Source organism: Phyllostomus hastatus, unplaced genomic scaffold, assembly GCF_019186645.2.
Source record: "Phyllostomus hastatus isolate PE091 unplaced genomic scaffold, TTU_PhHast_1.1 phas_scaffold_501, whole genome shotgun sequence".
In the NCBI taxonomy this organism is placed as follows: domain Eukaryota; kingdom Metazoa; phylum Chordata; class Mammalia; order Chiroptera; family Phyllostomidae; genus Phyllostomus; species Phyllostomus hastatus.
This window is the reverse complement of record NW_025334033.1, coordinates 70,354,718-70,371,839: the sequence shown is the minus strand read 5'-3', so window position 1 is coordinate 70,371,839 and position 17,122 is coordinate 70,354,718. Positions and strand designations below refer to the sequence as shown.

The 17,122-nt window shown below is 61.2% G+C and overlaps 1 protein-coding gene across 3 annotated transcripts in view; it reads right to left on the bottom strand.

Moving 5' to 3' along the window:
- Nucleotides 1-3,595, bottom strand: part of PPP2R5C (protein phosphatase 2 regulatory subunit B'gamma) — a 104,937-nt gene extending 101,342 nt beyond the window's left edge. Inside the window, exons 1-2 of one of the 3 annotated variants that reach the window (XM_045822537.1) lie at nucleotides 3,401-3,595; nucleotides 2,411-2,476 (exon numbers count right to left, since the gene is read on the bottom strand). In XM_045822537.1, the coding sequence (XP_045678493.1) occupies nucleotides 2,411-2,476; nucleotides 3,401-3,427 (93 nt within the window). In that variant the 5' untranslated portion in view covers nucleotides 3,428-3,595. The remainder of the gene's footprint in view (nucleotides 1-2,410; nucleotides 2,477-3,400) is intronic. The other 2 variants (XM_045822538.1, XM_045822539.1) reach the window with 2 other exon arrangements.
- Nucleotides 3,596-17,122: the final 13,527 nt, after the last annotated feature.

Here is a 17,122-nt window from a genome sequence, read left to right as displayed (position 1 = left end):
ACATTATTCAAGGAGCAGAAGTTTCTAGGAAACTTCTAGGTTTCCTTTCCAAGGAAAAGGCAAAAACTGTGACCAGTATTTTGTTATACTGGAGGGTAAATCCTGCCAGACATACTGCAGGGAAAACTTCTTTTGGGGGGCCCACCCCTAGTCTGTCCCACGGAGTTACAAACAGCCAAATCTGAAACTGTCCACATCGCTTTACAGACGAGGAAACAGGGCCACAGGGTCAGGTCATGGATTTCGGGCGCCAGGAGCTAGCGGTCTCCTCGTCCAAACTCCCAAACTCGGGGCCCAGACACTCTCCCCACGCCGCTCCACTCCCTCGCCCTCTGCCCCCTGGATGGACGTCCTTCCTTCCCGAAACCCGACAGGCAGCCTGTCCTCGTCTGAACCCAGAGCACCGTGCGGCGCAGGCACGCCGCCACCTGCATCCTCTGCGCGGCCAGCTCACAGCCAACGGGGACAGCCCACACTTGGGGCCGTGTGCTAAGGTGGCTGCAGGCGGGCCACGTTCTGGGACACCTTCTCTGTGGCGATGACACCCAGAGCCGGCCACGCCAGGCAGTGCCTGCGCATCTCGGCCTGTGCAGCCGAACGTGGGAGCCGCCCTGATGGAGGCGCGCTCATGGGGTGGCTGAGCGAAGGCTGGCCGGGAGGGGGGCGCGACATGAAAGGCAGCATGGGGACGGCAAACCAGCGTGCACGTCCAGGTGGCCGTGCCCGGGTCCCAGGGGTCCTGAGAGACGGGAGGGGCAGAGCGTGCAGCCATAGCCCGAGTCAACCACGTTTGCCGAGTGGGCGGAACTCGACAGGAAGACCCGAGACGGAGACGGAGGCAAGAGAACAGCAATGGAAAAGTAAGGCTCGCCTCCGAGTTCCGACGGACTCAGGGCCTCCATCTGTATTCCTGCAGAGGAGCCGACACAGCCACCCGCCCGCGTCATGCCGAGGCTGCCAGGTCGCCTCGGGCACCCTCAGGAGGAAGCAGCGGAGGGTCCCGCGGGTCAGAGTCTGCAGGGTGACCTCCAGCTCTGCAGCTCCGGCTCTTGGACCGCGGCGCCAGGAAAAACACAGACAGCTGGGCCTCGCATCAGCGCCGCAGGCCCCACCCTGAGGGTCCTCAGCAACTGACAGTCGGGCACCCCTTAACCACACGCATTTGACACACGGGCGGTTTGGGTGCCTTCCAGTTACTGATGGGTGTTCCAGGTTCAAGCTTCAGGTCGGCCATCCTCACAGCCAGGTGGGTTCTCTCCGCCAGAAGAGGCACGAATGAACCAAACCCGTCGATACGCCTTCCCGACGAGAACAGTGAGCGGAGTCTGGCCGTGAGCGACCCGGGCGCGCTAGGGAGTCTCCGCAGTCTCAACGGGAGACCAGCGAACCAGTAAAGAGAAACAGAGAGCGGACATCCTCCCGGAGGGACTGAGCTTCACGTGAGTCCGTGTGGTCAAAAGAGTGACAGGGACGTGGGCAAGTCGCACGCAAGAATGCCACCGCAGAGCTTGACTGTCTGCCATAAAGAAAGGGCCGAGAGAGGCTGGGCACAAACAGCCACTGACTGCTGGCTGTGAAGGAGCCCTTTTGGGTTTCTGCTTCTGGCTTTGGGGAGGGCGACAGATTTGCGGGACCCATGACCCGGCTCTGGAGAGCCCGACACGGCGACACCAGGCGGCCCCCGCTCTGCACACGACTCAGAAGCGCCTGCGAGCTCTGCCTGGAGCGAGGAGGCAAAGCCGGGGGCTGGCTCTGCACGTGCCCTCAAAGCACAACCGTGCCAGGGGCCACGTGAACCCCGCCGCTGGGCAGCCGCAGTCCTCACCCCGCACTCCGGCTGTCCCGTTACGAGCCCCACGTCAAGAAGCAAAGGGAGTCAGAACTGGCCAGTACAGACAGAAAGAACATGTGAAAGACTGGACACTGTACAAAAATGCCCAAACCAGGTAAACCCACGCGTACGGACACTATGGGGGACAGAGGCTCAGGGGACCACACACCAGGGAGCCGGCCCAGGAAACCAGCAGCACCCAGCACAGCAAGGGGGGTGGCCGGAGCATGAGCCACCGGAAGAAGGACCTGGTGCCTGCAGAGGACGGGGCAGGATGAGAGCGGAAAGGAACCCGGGTAACTCCAGCGGGCGGAGCCGCCCAGCTGCTCCCTTTGAGGGGAGGGGAGGGAGTCTGCAAACACTGGCGGCACGCAGAGGCGCGACAACACTCGTGTTTACCCAAAGCAGAATAGTGAAAACCAGAATAACTAAAAGTGAGAGTGACGCAAGACATTAGGGAAAAAACCTCGTACAGGAAACATGACAAAACCATACATTTTATCGGCCTTGATGTTTCTGCCCTGTGTTCGAAGCTGCTCACGAAAAAGCAGAACATTTTGAGTATTGGAGAATACTTACCTCTGGCTCTATTCCGTCTTGTCCTTCTTTTGAACTTTTCCCACTTTTTCCTGCTTTTGGTAATTCCTGGGAAACATCAAGAATTAGTTAGGCTTCCCAAAGTTGAGGTTGCTAAACAACAGATAAATCAAAATGCAGTTTTACAACCGATTTAACAAGGACTCGTGATAGTTTTAATTAATACCATCAAGAAATTCTCCATCATATTGCTTAGGGTAGCTATACTATACTAGACTGCGACGCCACCCTCCTGGCCACTCAAATTCAGGTTTCCCGTTTTATGTGTTTGGGGTTGAAAACTTTAAGCAGAAACAGACAAACCCAAATTCATACAGCACTGTCAGCATTTTGAAGGATGCACCCCACACTCCTTTCTTCGCTCCCAGCTAAGCCCCGTGAGCGGGGATTTCTGGGGTGACACCGAAACGCTCCAGAGCTCCACCTGAGGCGGAAACATTCTCCCCCACCCCCCCACCCCGCCCCACACCCAGTAAAAACGCAACACACGCAGCCATCGCCGCCGTCACCCCGAAGAGGAGTGTTTCGGAGCCCTAGGGCGGCCCTCTGGGGAGCAAACCCTCCTAAGCATTAAGCGGAGTCCGCTCGCTCCCCGCCCGCGTCCCTCCGAGGCGTCTGCAGCCCCCACCCCGAAGCCCCGGCCCAGGTCTGCGAGGCCGGGTCAACCACCTCCGCCGCCGCACCTGTCCGCTCACGCCCACCGGGCGCGCCGCCGCCGGCGCCCACGCCGGCCGTCGGGACCCCCGCCCCGGCCCGAGCACCTCCCGCCCGGCGCGAACCACCCCCGCCCCCACCCCGAGAGCGGGCAGAGAGGCGCCCCCAGAGCCCTCCGGACCCCGGCGCCGGGGGTCCGGGCACAGAACCCCGAGTCCCGCCGCGCCCCGCTCCCGGGCAGTTCCCCGCCGCCCTCCGCGCGGCCCCTTTCCCTGTCCCTTCCCGCCGGTCCGTCTCGTGGCCCGGGCCCCGACTCACTTTCTCCTTCTTGGTTTTATTCGGCATGGCTGGTGCGGGCCGTCACCGCCGCCGCCCCCGCCGCCGGCCCCCCGCAGCAGCAGCAGCAGCGCCCCCGCCCCGGCCGCCGCCACCGCCGCCGCCACCGCCGCCGCCGCCCGGGGACTGAGCCGTTCGCTCGCTCGCGCTTCCCCTTTTCCAGGTTCCCAGAGGCTGCGGCAGCCGCGGCGGCGGCGGCGGCGGTGGCGGCGGCGGCGTCTCTCCGCCCCTCCCCCGGGCCGCCCCACCCCTTCCCCGGGCCGCCCCTCCCCTCCCCTCCCCTCCCTCCCCGCCCCCGGGCCGCGGCTCCCGTGCAGCCCACCCCGCTCTCCCGTAGGCCCCGCCCCGCCTCCCGCCAGACGCCCTGCCATTGGCCAACGCGCCGTCACGTGCCCTAACGCTCTCCCGCTCCCCAGACCCGCGCGGGTCCTGTCTCTCGCTCCCTCCTGCGTCTCTCCCCGGCTCGCGTCGGTCCGAGGCCGGGTGGCGGTGGCGACGAGGGTCCGGCCGCGAGAGCCGGGCCGAGGCAGACGAGCGGGCGTGGGGCTGCGTGTGCGGCGACCGGCCGGTGCCGGCGGTGGAGGTGAGGGACGGAGAGAACACGGGGCACAAGAGGCGCGGAAACGGCACGTCCGAAGCGGATGGCAACAACTAGTGCCGTGTGCGCGGCGCCGACCGGCCCCAACGGCGGCCTCCCGGCCTCGTCCTGTCGCCGCCGCGGTGCTCGCGAAACTCGGAAGCACCCGCGCGCCAGTGCGCGGGGCGGCCAGGGAGCCGGCGAGCCGCGGGAGCGGCGGTTTCCCCGGGCCCCGCTAGGCCCCGCCCACCGGGGGGGCCCGTCCCGCGGAGACCCCGCCCACCGGTGCCTATCCCGAGGCTCCACCGGCTCCAATGGGCTTTTATTGTATTCTTTGGTTTGGCTTGATCATGAACCGTGGGAGGAAACCCCTGCATGTGCACCACTAGTCACGTGATTCTGTCCCCTCGCTGATCGCTCTGGAGAGAGGAGCTTACCGGGGGAAGGTTAACTTTGACATGCATCCTGCTTCCCGGGGTGTCCAGTGCCCAAACCTGCAGGAGCCCCGGTGGCAGGCACCGGGATTGGAGGGGTGCAGGAGGGAGACCGTTGGAGTGGACACAGTTCGCGCGTGAGAAGCACTGGCGCATCGCCGTGATGCCCAAGGAGCCGAATCTGGACCGGCACTTGCAAATCATTGCGTTCTCTCTGGCCCCGGCTTTGCATTTCGTTGAAAGTTAGCAGGCAAAGCATTTTTGGTTTATTCTGTGCCGCCCTGCGCAAGGAAAGCGAAAAGACCGAAGGAGGGGGAAAAAAAAGATCTAAAGTGAGGAGTGTCGTGGGAGGCCCTGAAAGTAAATTCTGCCTGCAGGTGTCAAAATGTGCGCTTTTAGGAGAATAATTGCTGAACAATCGAGAAGGCTCTATGTGCAGGAGGAGCCCGGAGCGGTTGATGATTAGTATTTTAAGTGGGTTAACGGTTTCTCCAAAACAAGCGGTTAAAAAATATGACGTGTAGAGCACTGCCCTAGTTAATTTAATACCGTTTCATTTTTAAAAATAAAATGCATGCTGTCAGTGTAATGCACCCAGTTTAAATCCATGTCAAGGAGCAGTCGTTCTGAAGCTATTAGTTTGTGACCACGGAGCTCTGAGGCGACCGGGAGCCGCTCCCAGATAAGCCCGTGCCTCCAGGAGGACCCTTGCGCCACAGCCCCCGGCGGTGCCGGGGTGGCGGGGCATCCGTTCATTCGGCAGACGTGTGCTGGATGCCGGTCACGTGCAAAGCGCGGTTGCAAGGGATCCTGTGATGGACAGTCCAGGAAAGTTCTAAAAAAAAAAGTTTAAGAGCTACTTTAATAAATTTTATACCCAGGTACTGAAGGAAAATGGGAAAAACACAGTACGAGGGGGGACCAAAAACACCCCGGAATGATCTTCTGGAGGGCGGGCCCCTGTAGGACAGGCTTCCCCCCCAGGTGCGTGTTCCGGCGCCCATCTGTGCCTGCGCCAGCTGGTGTGGCTGTGAGGGGCTGCCCGGGGCGTCAGTGAGCTTTTCTGGAAGACAGCACGTTCGTCCAGTTCACAACTCACCTGCCCACACCGCACTGAGTGTTAACAGTTTTTGACCAAAAATGCACGACCCTTCCCCCAGTGCCCCCCCCCATACTCACCCCATCTCACCTTAGTGACTTTTGTTTCGTTTCCTGGATGAAAAAAGTCCTCAAAAGGAAACGTTTGCTATGGAAGAGGTGCAACGCAACAGCAGAAGCACTAGAAACCATCAAAATTGTTGAGTTCAAAACTGCTTGGAGCAGTGCAAGAACATTTCCAAAGGTGTATTTTTGTATCAAATGGAGAGTAGTACTTCAAAGGTGACTGAAGTTTAAACATGTAAGAATGAATACACAATTTTTAATCAATAAACTCTGATTTGGGGGGTATCCCCTCATATAATTCCATGTCCATGTGTATAGGATGAAATGCAATGCCTTTCTTTTTTCCTCCCGAATCCCTGTGCCCGGGGGCGGGGATAAGACAGGACAGAAATAACTCGGCCCGAGGTGGGGAGAGGCACAGCGCAGGAGCATTACTGACCCGGGATTAGAGGGCTTGGGAGGGAGGAGGGCACATGGGGCGGGTGGCAGGCGGCGGAAAGCTTGCGGAAGGCCAGGTCTTGATGCACGGCTGCAGCGCGCTGAGTGTTGAGTTTGAGTCCTTGCCCTGAGCCTGGACCCGCCCCCACCCCGTGCCTTACTGGGGAGAGGGAGGCACTGGTGCCGCCAGGGCCCGGCTGGCTGAGGCCCCCTCAGAGCCCATGTGCAGGGAGGGAGGCAGTGAAGGGGCGCTGAATACTCCCACCCCTTTCCTCTGCCCCCCTCCCTCACCTGTGCCTCCCACTGGCCCAACCACCTGGAGCCAGAGGTCCGTGAGGCCAGTGATGTTCCCTGGATGCTCTGCTCCAGGCCATGGGACACGGCAGAGAAGGGTGGGGGTGAGTCTCGAGGGACCTCAAGTGCAGGAGTCGTGGGATGAGAAGGTCCGGTTTCCACGCAGACCCTGTGCGACCTTGGCGCAGACCCCGTGAATCAGTGCTTCTCCAGCAGGCGGTGCTTCCTCCCAGGGGGCGTGCGGCAGGGTCTGTGGAGATTCTGGTTGCCACAGCTCGGGGGGCGGGGGGGTGCTGCTGGCATCTGGTGGTTAGAAGTCAGGGCGCTGCTGAACGTCCCACGGTGCACAGGACAGCCCCCACGACAACGAGTCCTCCAGCCTCGAATGGCAACCGTGCGCGGGTGGAGAAGCCCTGGTCTAAACCCGGGTAAACGGGCGTGACACGGCCCGCCCTGCCCACTCTGTGGCTGCTGTGGGCCTCACGGAGGGGGATGGGCGTGAGGGCCGGTACTGTGTCCTGTGTAGGCTTCGTTTGGGAAGGAACGCCCTGCCCCGACAGAACGCTCCGGTCCCCGCGCAAGCGCGCAGGATCCCCTCCCTCCCCCGCCGTAACCTCGGTCTCGGGAGACGGGAAATGACCACCTTTGGGCCGGCACTGCCACGCAAGCCACAACCAGAAAGTAACGAGGCCGCCTTCCTAAAAAACCCTTTGAAGTATTTTAAATTAATCTTTATTGTACTTTTCCCATGACTATTTATCTCCACTCTACTCTCTTCCGCCTCCACCCCCGCACCCCCTCACTCACCACCACACTGTTGTCCGTGTGCATTCCACGTCCCACCGACAGCGCACGGGGGTCCGCTTTTCCGCATCTTCACCAGCACTTGGTTTTTCCTTTCTCTCTCTTTTTAAAGATTTTATGTGTTTCCGGAAAGAAGAAGGGAGGGAGAGAGGAGAGAAACATCAATGTGTAGTTGCCCCTCACGCCCCCCCACACTGGGGACGTGGCCCGCAACCCAGGCAGGAACATGCCCCGACCAGGACCTGAACCCGTGACCCCTGGCTGGCAGTCCGGCACCCAATCCACTGAGCTACTCCGGCCAGGGCTGGCTTTTCCCTTTTGAGAGTTAGCCAGCCTGCCTGGTGGGCAGTGACAACGCTTCGTGGTTAGATTTGCATTTTTCTCATTACTAGTAACGGGGAGCATCTTTTCATGAGCTTGCCGTGTATTTGTTTATCCTCTTTGGAGCAATATCTAGTCAAAGCTTTTGCCCATTTTTTAATTAGGCTTGGGGTTTTTTCTTTCTGGATTCATTGGAGTCCCTTATATATTCTGGATGCGAACCCCTTACCGCATATACTTTTTGCGAACATCTTCTCCTGTCCCATGGGCTGCCTTTTCTCTCCGCCGACCGCGACCTTTGACGCCCAGAAGTTTTATGGGGAAGGCACTGACCTTCACGCCGCGGTTGCCACATCCATAAAATGGGTGTGGCGACCTGCCCCGCTCTGGACTGCCGCGAGAAGGAAAGAGAAGATGGGGCCCTTGTGACCTCTCCCCCTCAGGAATTTGCAATCGATCGCCTCAGGGGTAGGGATGGGCTGTTCCCTTGCTCCCTCCCGCTCCCGCCCATCCCCCAGCTGGGCACCGTGCCTGGCAGGCCCTAACGCTCCACCTATTGTCATGCAACTGGGGGGTCCTGCGAGGTTGTCCCCTTCTTTCCCGAGGGGCCCCTCGTGCGTTCCCACGGCGCCTGGCGTGTTTCAGCCCCTCAGGAAGTGTGTGTGGGCCGAACCTGGAGCCCGTGCCCTGGGACTTGAAAACACGTCCGCACGTACGGGTTGGGGTGCCGCGGCCAGCCGCCAGCCGCACATCCACGCCGGTTTCTTTGGGCCCCGCAGAGGCAAAGGAAAATGGCCCGAAGGGGAACAAAAGCCACGGGCCCAGCGTATTTTCCCTGAGACCCTCGGCGTCTGTAATCATTCACTGTTTGCAGGGAAAGACGGCATTCTGATGTGTGTGCTTGGCATGCGCACCCTCTGCGTGCTGAAACCCCTGCCCAGCGTCACTTGACGTCCACACACTGCGAGGGACTGCTTTTGCCCCAAATATGTTGGGGCGTCCCTCCCTCCCTCGCTCCCTCCCTCCCTTGCTTCCCTACTGAAGACTAAAGCAGAGCTCTCAAAAGGTCCGTGTAACACGACTTACAGGGTTATTGGGATTAAGATTCTGCACACTTCCTCTGGCCACACCCGGAAAATGTAACTTCCCTTCAAAACTCGCTCCAAAGCGCAGCTCTGCGCCCATGCCCGGAGGGACGAGGTCGTGACAGCCCAGGAGATGCCGCCACTTAGGGCGCGACACCCGGCACCCCACAGAGCGAGACGGGCCAGATGTGGCAGGAAACAAATGAGGCCGCTCGGGGCCCAGACTGTGACTGGTTCCTCTGGGCGTTGCTGACCACTAGACAGTATTCAGCCCCCCGAGTGCAGACTCGTCCGTTGCAGACTGGGACCCTTTGCCGCTGTTACAGATCCACCGTCAAACGATTTTGCGGGCATTCCTTGTGCACCTACTGCGTGCTCAGTGACTCACCAGGGCCCGTGAGGACTGCAGTGGTCTCGGAGGTGGGCTCCACTCGAAGGGGGGCCGAGGGAGTAGAGGAAGCAAATAAAGGTCCCGACACAAGGTGGCCGCGCTGTCCCCACCCCGGCGCTCGGGCGTGGCCCCTGCGCGCCGCGGGCGCCCAGTGGTTGCTCACGGCACGGTGAGTCACCGGCCCTCGCCCTCCACGCACAACCTCCACGTGGTCATTGCCTTTCAGAAACTCAGAGGGCGGCCGAGTCCGTGTCCTCGGGCTGCTGTGACGAAGTGCCACGAGCCGGGTGCCACGCGGTTCTGGAGGCTGGAAGTCTGACATCCAGGCGTGGGGTCGCTTCCCTCCGAGGGGTCGGGAGGGGGGACCCAGCCCAGGACTCTCTCCTGGGCTTGCAGGCGGCCGCTTGCTCTCCGTGTCCTCACATCTCTTCCTCACTGTGTCTGTTTCTTCGTCCCAGTCTCTCCTTCTCACGACGACGCCAGTCACTTTGGGTGAGGGCCCACCCCGACGAGCTCACTTTAACCCGGTCACCCTGTGGGGGCCCATCCCGAGGCCTGGGGGCTGGGGCTCCAGTCTGCCTGCTGTGGGGGCGGGGGCAGAGCGAACACCCCACAGCAGGAGAGGCCACCTGGTGACCCCAGGCCCGAGGGGGTACAGCTTCTCTGGGTCGCAGGACTGGGTGAGCCTGCCTTGGAGCATTTTACTCTGGGGCCCTGAGCTCTTCCCACCGTCCCGTAAGGCCCCTCCACGCAGACCAGGCGAGGGACGGAGAGAGGGGAGCAGGGAGAAGGCGGTGCCGGGAGGCAGCGTGCCCCTCCGAGAGGGGAGCCCTGGCGGTGGGGGCAGCGTGAGACCCCCAAGATGCCGAGGCGGGCCCCTGGCCCCTGTTGAGCCTGGGGCCATCGGGATGGTATCTGTCAGGCATCAAATGCTTCATGGTCAGGCCCTAAGGTGTGGACGCGGGGTTGGGGGAGAAGAACCGGGCAGTTTGGTGAGGGAGAAAGGTGGGGAGGGACTGACCAGGAGTCCAAAGGTGGAGGTGGGGCGAGTTTATGAGAAAATAGGTCATTCCCTCAATCTCAAGGGCTGCAGGCGCTGCTGGGAGGGTTCAAAGTCACCAACCTGGCAGCTGAGCAAGGTTTTCCAGAGCAATGCAAGGAGGCCGAAGGATGAGCGCGTCGGCTGGGATGAACCTTGGGGCCGTTGCTCTAGCAGGGGCAGGCTGCGCTGGGGGCCCAGGGTCCAGACAGCAGCTGGGCCTGGGGAGAGGCCCCTGCCCACCCCCGCCCTGGGGCCCGTCTCTCCGCACCCGGGCAGGCCGGCCGCCGCCCGCAGAAGCGGGGACACACGGCACCTCAGCAAATTGCCCGTGACTTGAGTCCAAGCCCCCAAAGAAGCCGGCGGAGGTTAGGGGCCGGTGGGGTTCTCAGCGCCGTTTGGTGAAACCCTGCCCGCGCCCCTCCCCTAGACAACCGTGGCAGCCTCTCAGCCGCCGGGGTCCCATCCAGGCTGCTGCCTCCATGGGGACAGGGCCGGGGGTCTCTGGGGCCTCCACAAGAGTCTGGGACCAGAAAAAACACCTATATGCCGTGGGTTGAAGTGATATCCATTTTATTCGTCGATTAAACTGAGTGTTAATGTAAAACTGTCCTGAAACTGGTTGCTGGGTTAGGTTTGCCCACTTTGGGAGGACCCCTGAGGACACACTACCACCCCAGAACCTGGGCACTTGGGGGGTCCCCGCCCAGGGCCTCGAGCTTCTGAGGGCCCCTTGCTGGCCCAGTGCCTTCAGCAGAGCCCCCTGGCTCTGGAGGCCAAGGACACGGGCCCCTCGGGAGCCCACCCTACCCCCTCTGGACTGCGCTCGGGGTCCTTGGGATCCTGGAATTCCTTGTCCCCAAACCCCGATCTAAGACTCTTTCCAGGGTCCCTCCAAGGGCCAATCACACCGCTGGGTGCACACCCCTAGGCCCAAGGAAGGGTGGGGGCACACTGTAAGGGGCGGGCTGGCCGGGGCGTGGCCGGGGGGCCGGGACGAGTGCGGCCGTGCGCACGGAGCCCTGGCGGACGCGGGCCGGTCTCCGTCTGGGCTCCTGGGCCCCAGCCCCAAGTGTGAGGAGCCGGCCTGTGGGCGCACACGGAGCAGGGCAACAAGTCACAGCCGGAGTCAGTGAGGTGGTCAGTGCGTCGGTGAGACTCACCAGCCACGAACTTCAAAAGCAAGTTTTCTGCAAAATCTTTTAAACGCAGAAGTCCGTCCTTACTCAAGGGGGGGGCGGGGGTGTTCTCAGCCCCCGGTGGGCGCCTGAGACTGTGGGTACAACCGAACCTTCTAGACACGTTTTTCCGTGCATGTGCACGTCTACAGTAAAGCTTCGCTTACAGACTTGAACGGGGACAGCAGAAGACAGCAGTGACCAACAGACAAGCCCAGACAAGCGTAACGATATACCGTAATGGAAGTTGTGTGCATGCGGCCGCTCTCTTTCTCCAGTTACCTCATTGTACTCGTGCAGTTTCACGGGCCCAAGGTTCGTTCTTGCCTTGCCCCTTAGCCACGTCGGCACGTGGCCTTTTTCCTTTCCTTACTGAGTCGAGAACTTTCACCTTTTCACTCGAAGGGCGCGCCCTGGCTTCTCCGCAGCGTATCCCAGCTGCCAGCCTCACGGCCCTTGCACTTCGGGGCTGTCGTCAAACGAAGCAAGTGTGCCCTGAACACAAGCACCGTGAGGGCACCGAGCGACCAGAAGGCGGGGCGAGTCCACAGCTCGGAGACCCTGGGTGCGGGGGCGATTCCCGTGCTGGGCGGGGGAGGGAGCTGGATGGGGCGAGATTTCATCACGCTGCTCAGAACGGTGCACAGTTCACACCTTAGGCACTGTTTATTTCCGGTGTGTTCCATTTCGTAGTTTGGGGCCGGGGTGGACCTCGGGTAACCGAAACAGCGGCTGAGGGGGACCCCTGCACATCCGACCACACGATGGGGTTACACACGTGTAGCCGGCGGGTGTGCTCGAACACGCATCCGATGCACACGGGGGGCCCTTCTCGCACTGAGAGCCCCTCTGCTTCCGAGTCACGCGGACTCCGGCCCACGGGGTCCGTGTGTCGTGGCTGACAAATGCATGTGGACTGCAGAAGTCCTGTGGAGAAGGAGGGACAGCACGGCCACTCTCTGTAGAGAGAGGCCCCGACCCCCGCCTGGACAGGCTGTTATTGCCTTTCTGGGTGCATTCATGGAGGATGGTCCTCATTTCCTACGCACAGGTCCGCTGTAGGTGATTGCCTTCTACAGATAACCAAGGAAAGAACGTTGCTAATTACATCAAAGAGAAGAATGTTGCAGATCAAGGGGAGAAGTGGTTGAACTGGTTACACTCCATACTTGGGAGGTTTAGCACCGACTTTGGGAAGTTACTTTGAAGACGTGCAGTAAACATGTGCTGCCTCCATCCAGGGTGGGGGCGAGTTTTAGCAAACAGCCAGCCTCGGGGCAGCCCAGGTACAGGGCAGGCCTGACCCCATTCGGGGAATCGGGCAGGTTCCCCACATCTGGGCACCGGCCACACTGCCCTGAACTCACTCCCTTCCCCTCCGGCCCCACGGCAGCCGGCAGCCAGGCCCACCAGGAAAACCCAAAGCCGGCCGTGTTGCTTTCCTATTCCAGGTCCTTTGGGAGCTCACCAGCGCCTTCAAGACGCAGTCCAAACCCCTGGCGTGGCTTCCGAGGCCCTTGGCCATCGGCTTCCGCTGACTTCCTCAGTCTCACCCCTCACCCCACCTCGCCCCACCGCACCCCTCACTCCAGCCTGAATGACAGCACCCCGGTTTCTGCCCTGGGTGTCTCCAAGCCCCTGCCCGCACCGGAGGCCATCCCAGCCTTCCCCACCTCCTCTGGCCCCTCTGCTGACCCTTTCGGGCCTTCTCCTCCGACCCCTGGCTGCCACGCTTCCCTGGGCTCCCCAGGTCCCCGTTCTTCCCTCCACCCCCCCCCCCACCACCCACTGCCTGCCACGCTCTGCGGCCCCTCTGGGTCGGAATCATGCCCCCGCCCCAGGCCCAGCTCAGGGCCTGCCCAGAAGTGGACCCTCAGTGGGATGGTCTGAGCTAAACTCTTCTAGCACAACCTAGAAGACTAGAAACTTGCCTAAAATGACGATCTTGAATGGGTTTCCTTTGGGAGCGAATGGCCTTGGCATTCAACCTGGGGCTGGTTACAGGACTCTCAACTGCCACTCTGGGCCATGCCATGTCGGACCTGTCACCCACGGCAGCTGCAGCCCGAGCAGTGTCCTCAGAGTGCCGGGAGCGTGCTGTGGACCCCCTCCTTTCCTTCTGTTGGGGACCGCCCTGCCTGGTTTCAGAAGCTGTAACCCCCCATGGCTAAGGCTGAGTGAGTCACTTTGGGACCCTAAGCCACTAAGGAGACAAAGCTTGTCTCCCTGGCAGAGGTGCTGCCTCTGCCCCTTTTACTTCCCCCTGCCTGGCCCCCAACGCATGATCGGTTAGCCAGTGATGGGTAAGATTCCTCAAGGGAGGGACGACCTAAGATAGGCACGATCACAGGGCCCCCAGGGAAGGATTTGGGGGGCTATAGCAAAAGAGGGTGATGGACCCTTGCCCCTCAGCTTCGACAAAGCCTGAGTCCTCGTTCTGTCTGCGAGAAGTTTCCTGATCTCTTGGCTGCCTTTCTTCCCCTGCCTGACTTAAGCCTGAAACAATGACGGAGGGCGGTGCAGCCCTGTGCTGGAAAGGGCAGGTTCCCTGGTGTGATCAGGCCTGAGAAAGAATGCATAAAATCCTGTGAAACCTGCTTTGCTAAGAATTCTCTCAATTTTCTGATAAGGGTCTGAGCAGGGTATGAGTTTGTTTCCCAAAATTTCGTAGCCCTTTAGCTAACTGAGCCTGACTCAGAATAAGCCCTCATAGTTCTTTTTGTGTTATCGATTGTTTGATCCTCACTGCCTGACACTGACTGATGAGCTTCACCTGCATTCCTGTGCGACATGAACCCAATAAAAGCCGACTGAGGAACAGGCTCCTGGTCCTTCTCCTGGCCCCCAGTGCATGACTGGTTAGCCAATGACGGTTTGAGAGATCGGCCGCCTTTCCTCCCCAAGCAGATCACGTCTTGGTGGGCTTACTCTCATCTGTGGCAGATGGGGGGCTCTGCCGGTGGAGCCCCCCCACATCCTTCCACATCCCCGCTGATTCGACTCTAAACAGGCAAAGGCCCCAGGCCACTGCGTCTGCATTTCAGCCGCGTGGTCGGCTTCCCTGCTTGCAGAGACACGCCCCCAGTGCTACCCAGTGTGGTCGGAGAAAGGGTCGGGGGGCCTCAGGAGCAGCCTCAGTGACTTGGGGATGGACCTGCCTGCGCATGTAGCCGAACGCTTTTCCTAGGGAAAATCAGAAAGGCTGTTAGTCAAAGAGATGCGTGCTCGTTAGTGAAAAGTTCACAGCTCAGACAGCAGTGACACCCAGATTCGCGGAGAACTGCCCAGCAGACCTCACAGACACGACACAGGGGAAACTGCAGTGATTCAGTCTGTGCCCGGACGGCACGTGCGACAGACCACACGCCAGAGGCGGCCCCAACGAGGTCCCCCATCCCACACTCTCTCTTTTACAACCCGACAATGACGTTCCTCGCGTCTAGACGTGGGACTTATGCTCTCCCCACTTTGAACTGGGCAGGCCTGTGACTCTGGTGGCTGGAAGGCTATGTCACTGCAGAGGCTGGGCCATAAAAGCCCCCCCCCCCAGGACGGAGCCCAGGCGCCACGCTGTGCAGAAGCCCCGTGCCCAGGGGGAGGCCAGGTGTGGGCGTTCTGGTGGCGCCGAGAGCAGCCGCGTGGGTGCGGAAGCCTCCGGATGACTCCACCCCCAGCCACTGGCTGGACCGTGTGGGACACCCCGAGGGAGGACCACCCGGCTGAGCCCAGCCGGCCCCCCCAGAATCGGGGGGTGATAGGACACAACACCTACTGTGACATGCACACTGTTGTTTACAGGCGACATGCTTCAGCACATGCACACCACATGGCATTTCAGACACGTGACTATTAACGAACTTCTCAGCAGCGCGCCCAGAGACGGGTGGGCGTGGGGGGCACGGACACCCAGAGCCCGGCAGCGCTGGGGCCCCAGAGACGGCGCGGCGTTCATCGGGTGAGCGGACCCCACTGGGCGTGCCCGCCTGCGGGCAGCGGTCTGGGAGACGGTCAGTGGGCTGGTCCCCCGCCTTCGGCCCCTGCAGGCTGAGTTTTTCTCGTTTGGACCCTGGCACCAGCGAGACAACCGCAGTGTCTAAATCTTGAAATACTTTCCTTCAAACAGCCGTTCAGGTGTGCTGGCAAACTGACATGACTTTCTTTTCAGAGTCCCCGGTTTAGAGAGAAACCCGAATGACACAGGGCCTCTTGGTCAAGGTGACGCAGCACGCTCGGGAAAGACACCGGGCACCAGCACTCGGCGCCTTCTGGGTGCACGGTGGCCACTCACGCCCCTGCGAACCCCTAGAACAAGCCTCCGGGACGGTGATTCCGGTGCTACCCCGGCGATGGGGACCCGGGGACCTCGGGGTGTGGGTCCCGTCTGTGAGCCCGGAAGGCCTCGCATTAGGGAGGCTCCTTGCAGGGAAAGAACACACTCAAGAAGACAAAGGTAATTAACGAATCGCTTAGCCCACGAACCTGCTCTCCTGTGGAAACAGTGTATCAGGTTTCACTCCTGAACCGGAAGCTCTGAAAGCACTGAGGCACTTTCCTCTAACGCATTTCTCCTGTCTATGTGGTCACGCCGAAAAGTCATGTTTCTAAGTGTTAATTCCTCTCACCGAGTGACATTTGCTGGTGGGAAGCCGGTTTTCCCCACTGGCCTATAAATTGCCTCCGTGGGGGGCTGAACGTAGCCATGTCCCCCCCTCCCAGCACAAGGCGGGAAGGGGAGCTGCTTTCCAGGCGTCTGCTGAGAACGCCGGCCAGGGCCGAAGGGCTGAGTAAAATGTGGAACGAAGGATCCCTCCCTCACCCCCCATTCACTGGAACCGAGTTAAGGGATGTCTGAACTTCATCAGAATATCAGCTGTCTCCTACTTTTAAGAGAGAAAATAAAAGCAGAAGAAGAGGAAGGGAGGTGAAGGTGTGGGGGGAGACCCTGGGAGCGGGGGACCCGCCCGACAGCTGGGTCGGCTTCCCAGTCTCCCAGTCGATCCACCTTTGAACCTGAAATGAGATAACGCAGGACACGATAACGCTGGCATTGGAGCCCCAAAGTCCGAGGTCCTTCCGTGACACGACGGCCTTCCTGTAGGATGGGGACCAACTATGGATGTGGCCTCCTGCGAGGAGACCTCCAGTCCTCAGCAGGCCAGGGGGCGGTGTCCGGAGCTCCCTGCGCGCCCGGCAGGGGGCAGGGTGGCCCGCCGCGTCTCCAGAGCCGACTCCCACCGTGGGGAGCCCTCAGCAAGGTGGCTGCCACCTGGGGCGGCTCCCTCTGCATCCCCTCCCTCCCTCCCTCCCAGCCTGCCCCCCACCCCGTTGTCCAGCCCCCAGCTCCCCCCTCCCATGCTGGAGAGCATCTAAGGGGGCGCGGGGAGACGCGGTGCTTCTGCCTGGGCAGCGGCCTCCCTTCCTTCTGAAACTAGGAGCAGGCTCTGTCCGCCCGGCCAGGGCTGCCCGGTCCCTGCCGGGCACCCGGGGCGCAGGGCAGCCGGTCCTCCTCCTCCCATAGGTCCCGGTCCACGCCCCGGTGATAACACCGCCTCAAAGGCCTCCACGGAAGCAATTCTTCCTTTCGCTGCGGACCACTGCCCGCCTGGGCCCCTCCTCTGAGCCTCCACTGGGGAGGATTCAGGGGCGCGTGGCCCGTTTATTCCGCCCGGCGCTCAGGGGCAACGCTGCGCTTACTGTTTTGCGCACCCAGGTCCAAGAGAGGGGTTTGCAACCATTTGCAGGCGCTAGGCTGCGGTGGGGAGCTTGTCCCCGGCTCCGGCACCACCAGCCTGTATGGGGAGGCCACGGCCAGGGGCAGGGCGCCCGGAGGCAGGTCGGGGACCGGAGGGGAGCGAGCCCTTGCTCCCGTGTGAGACCTTTCATCGTCTTCTCTCGGCGGACGGCTTTCCTGAGGTCTAACCCACCCACGGGCCATCCGCTGCGCAAGTTTAAGGAGCACAACTCAGTGCGCTCAGACAC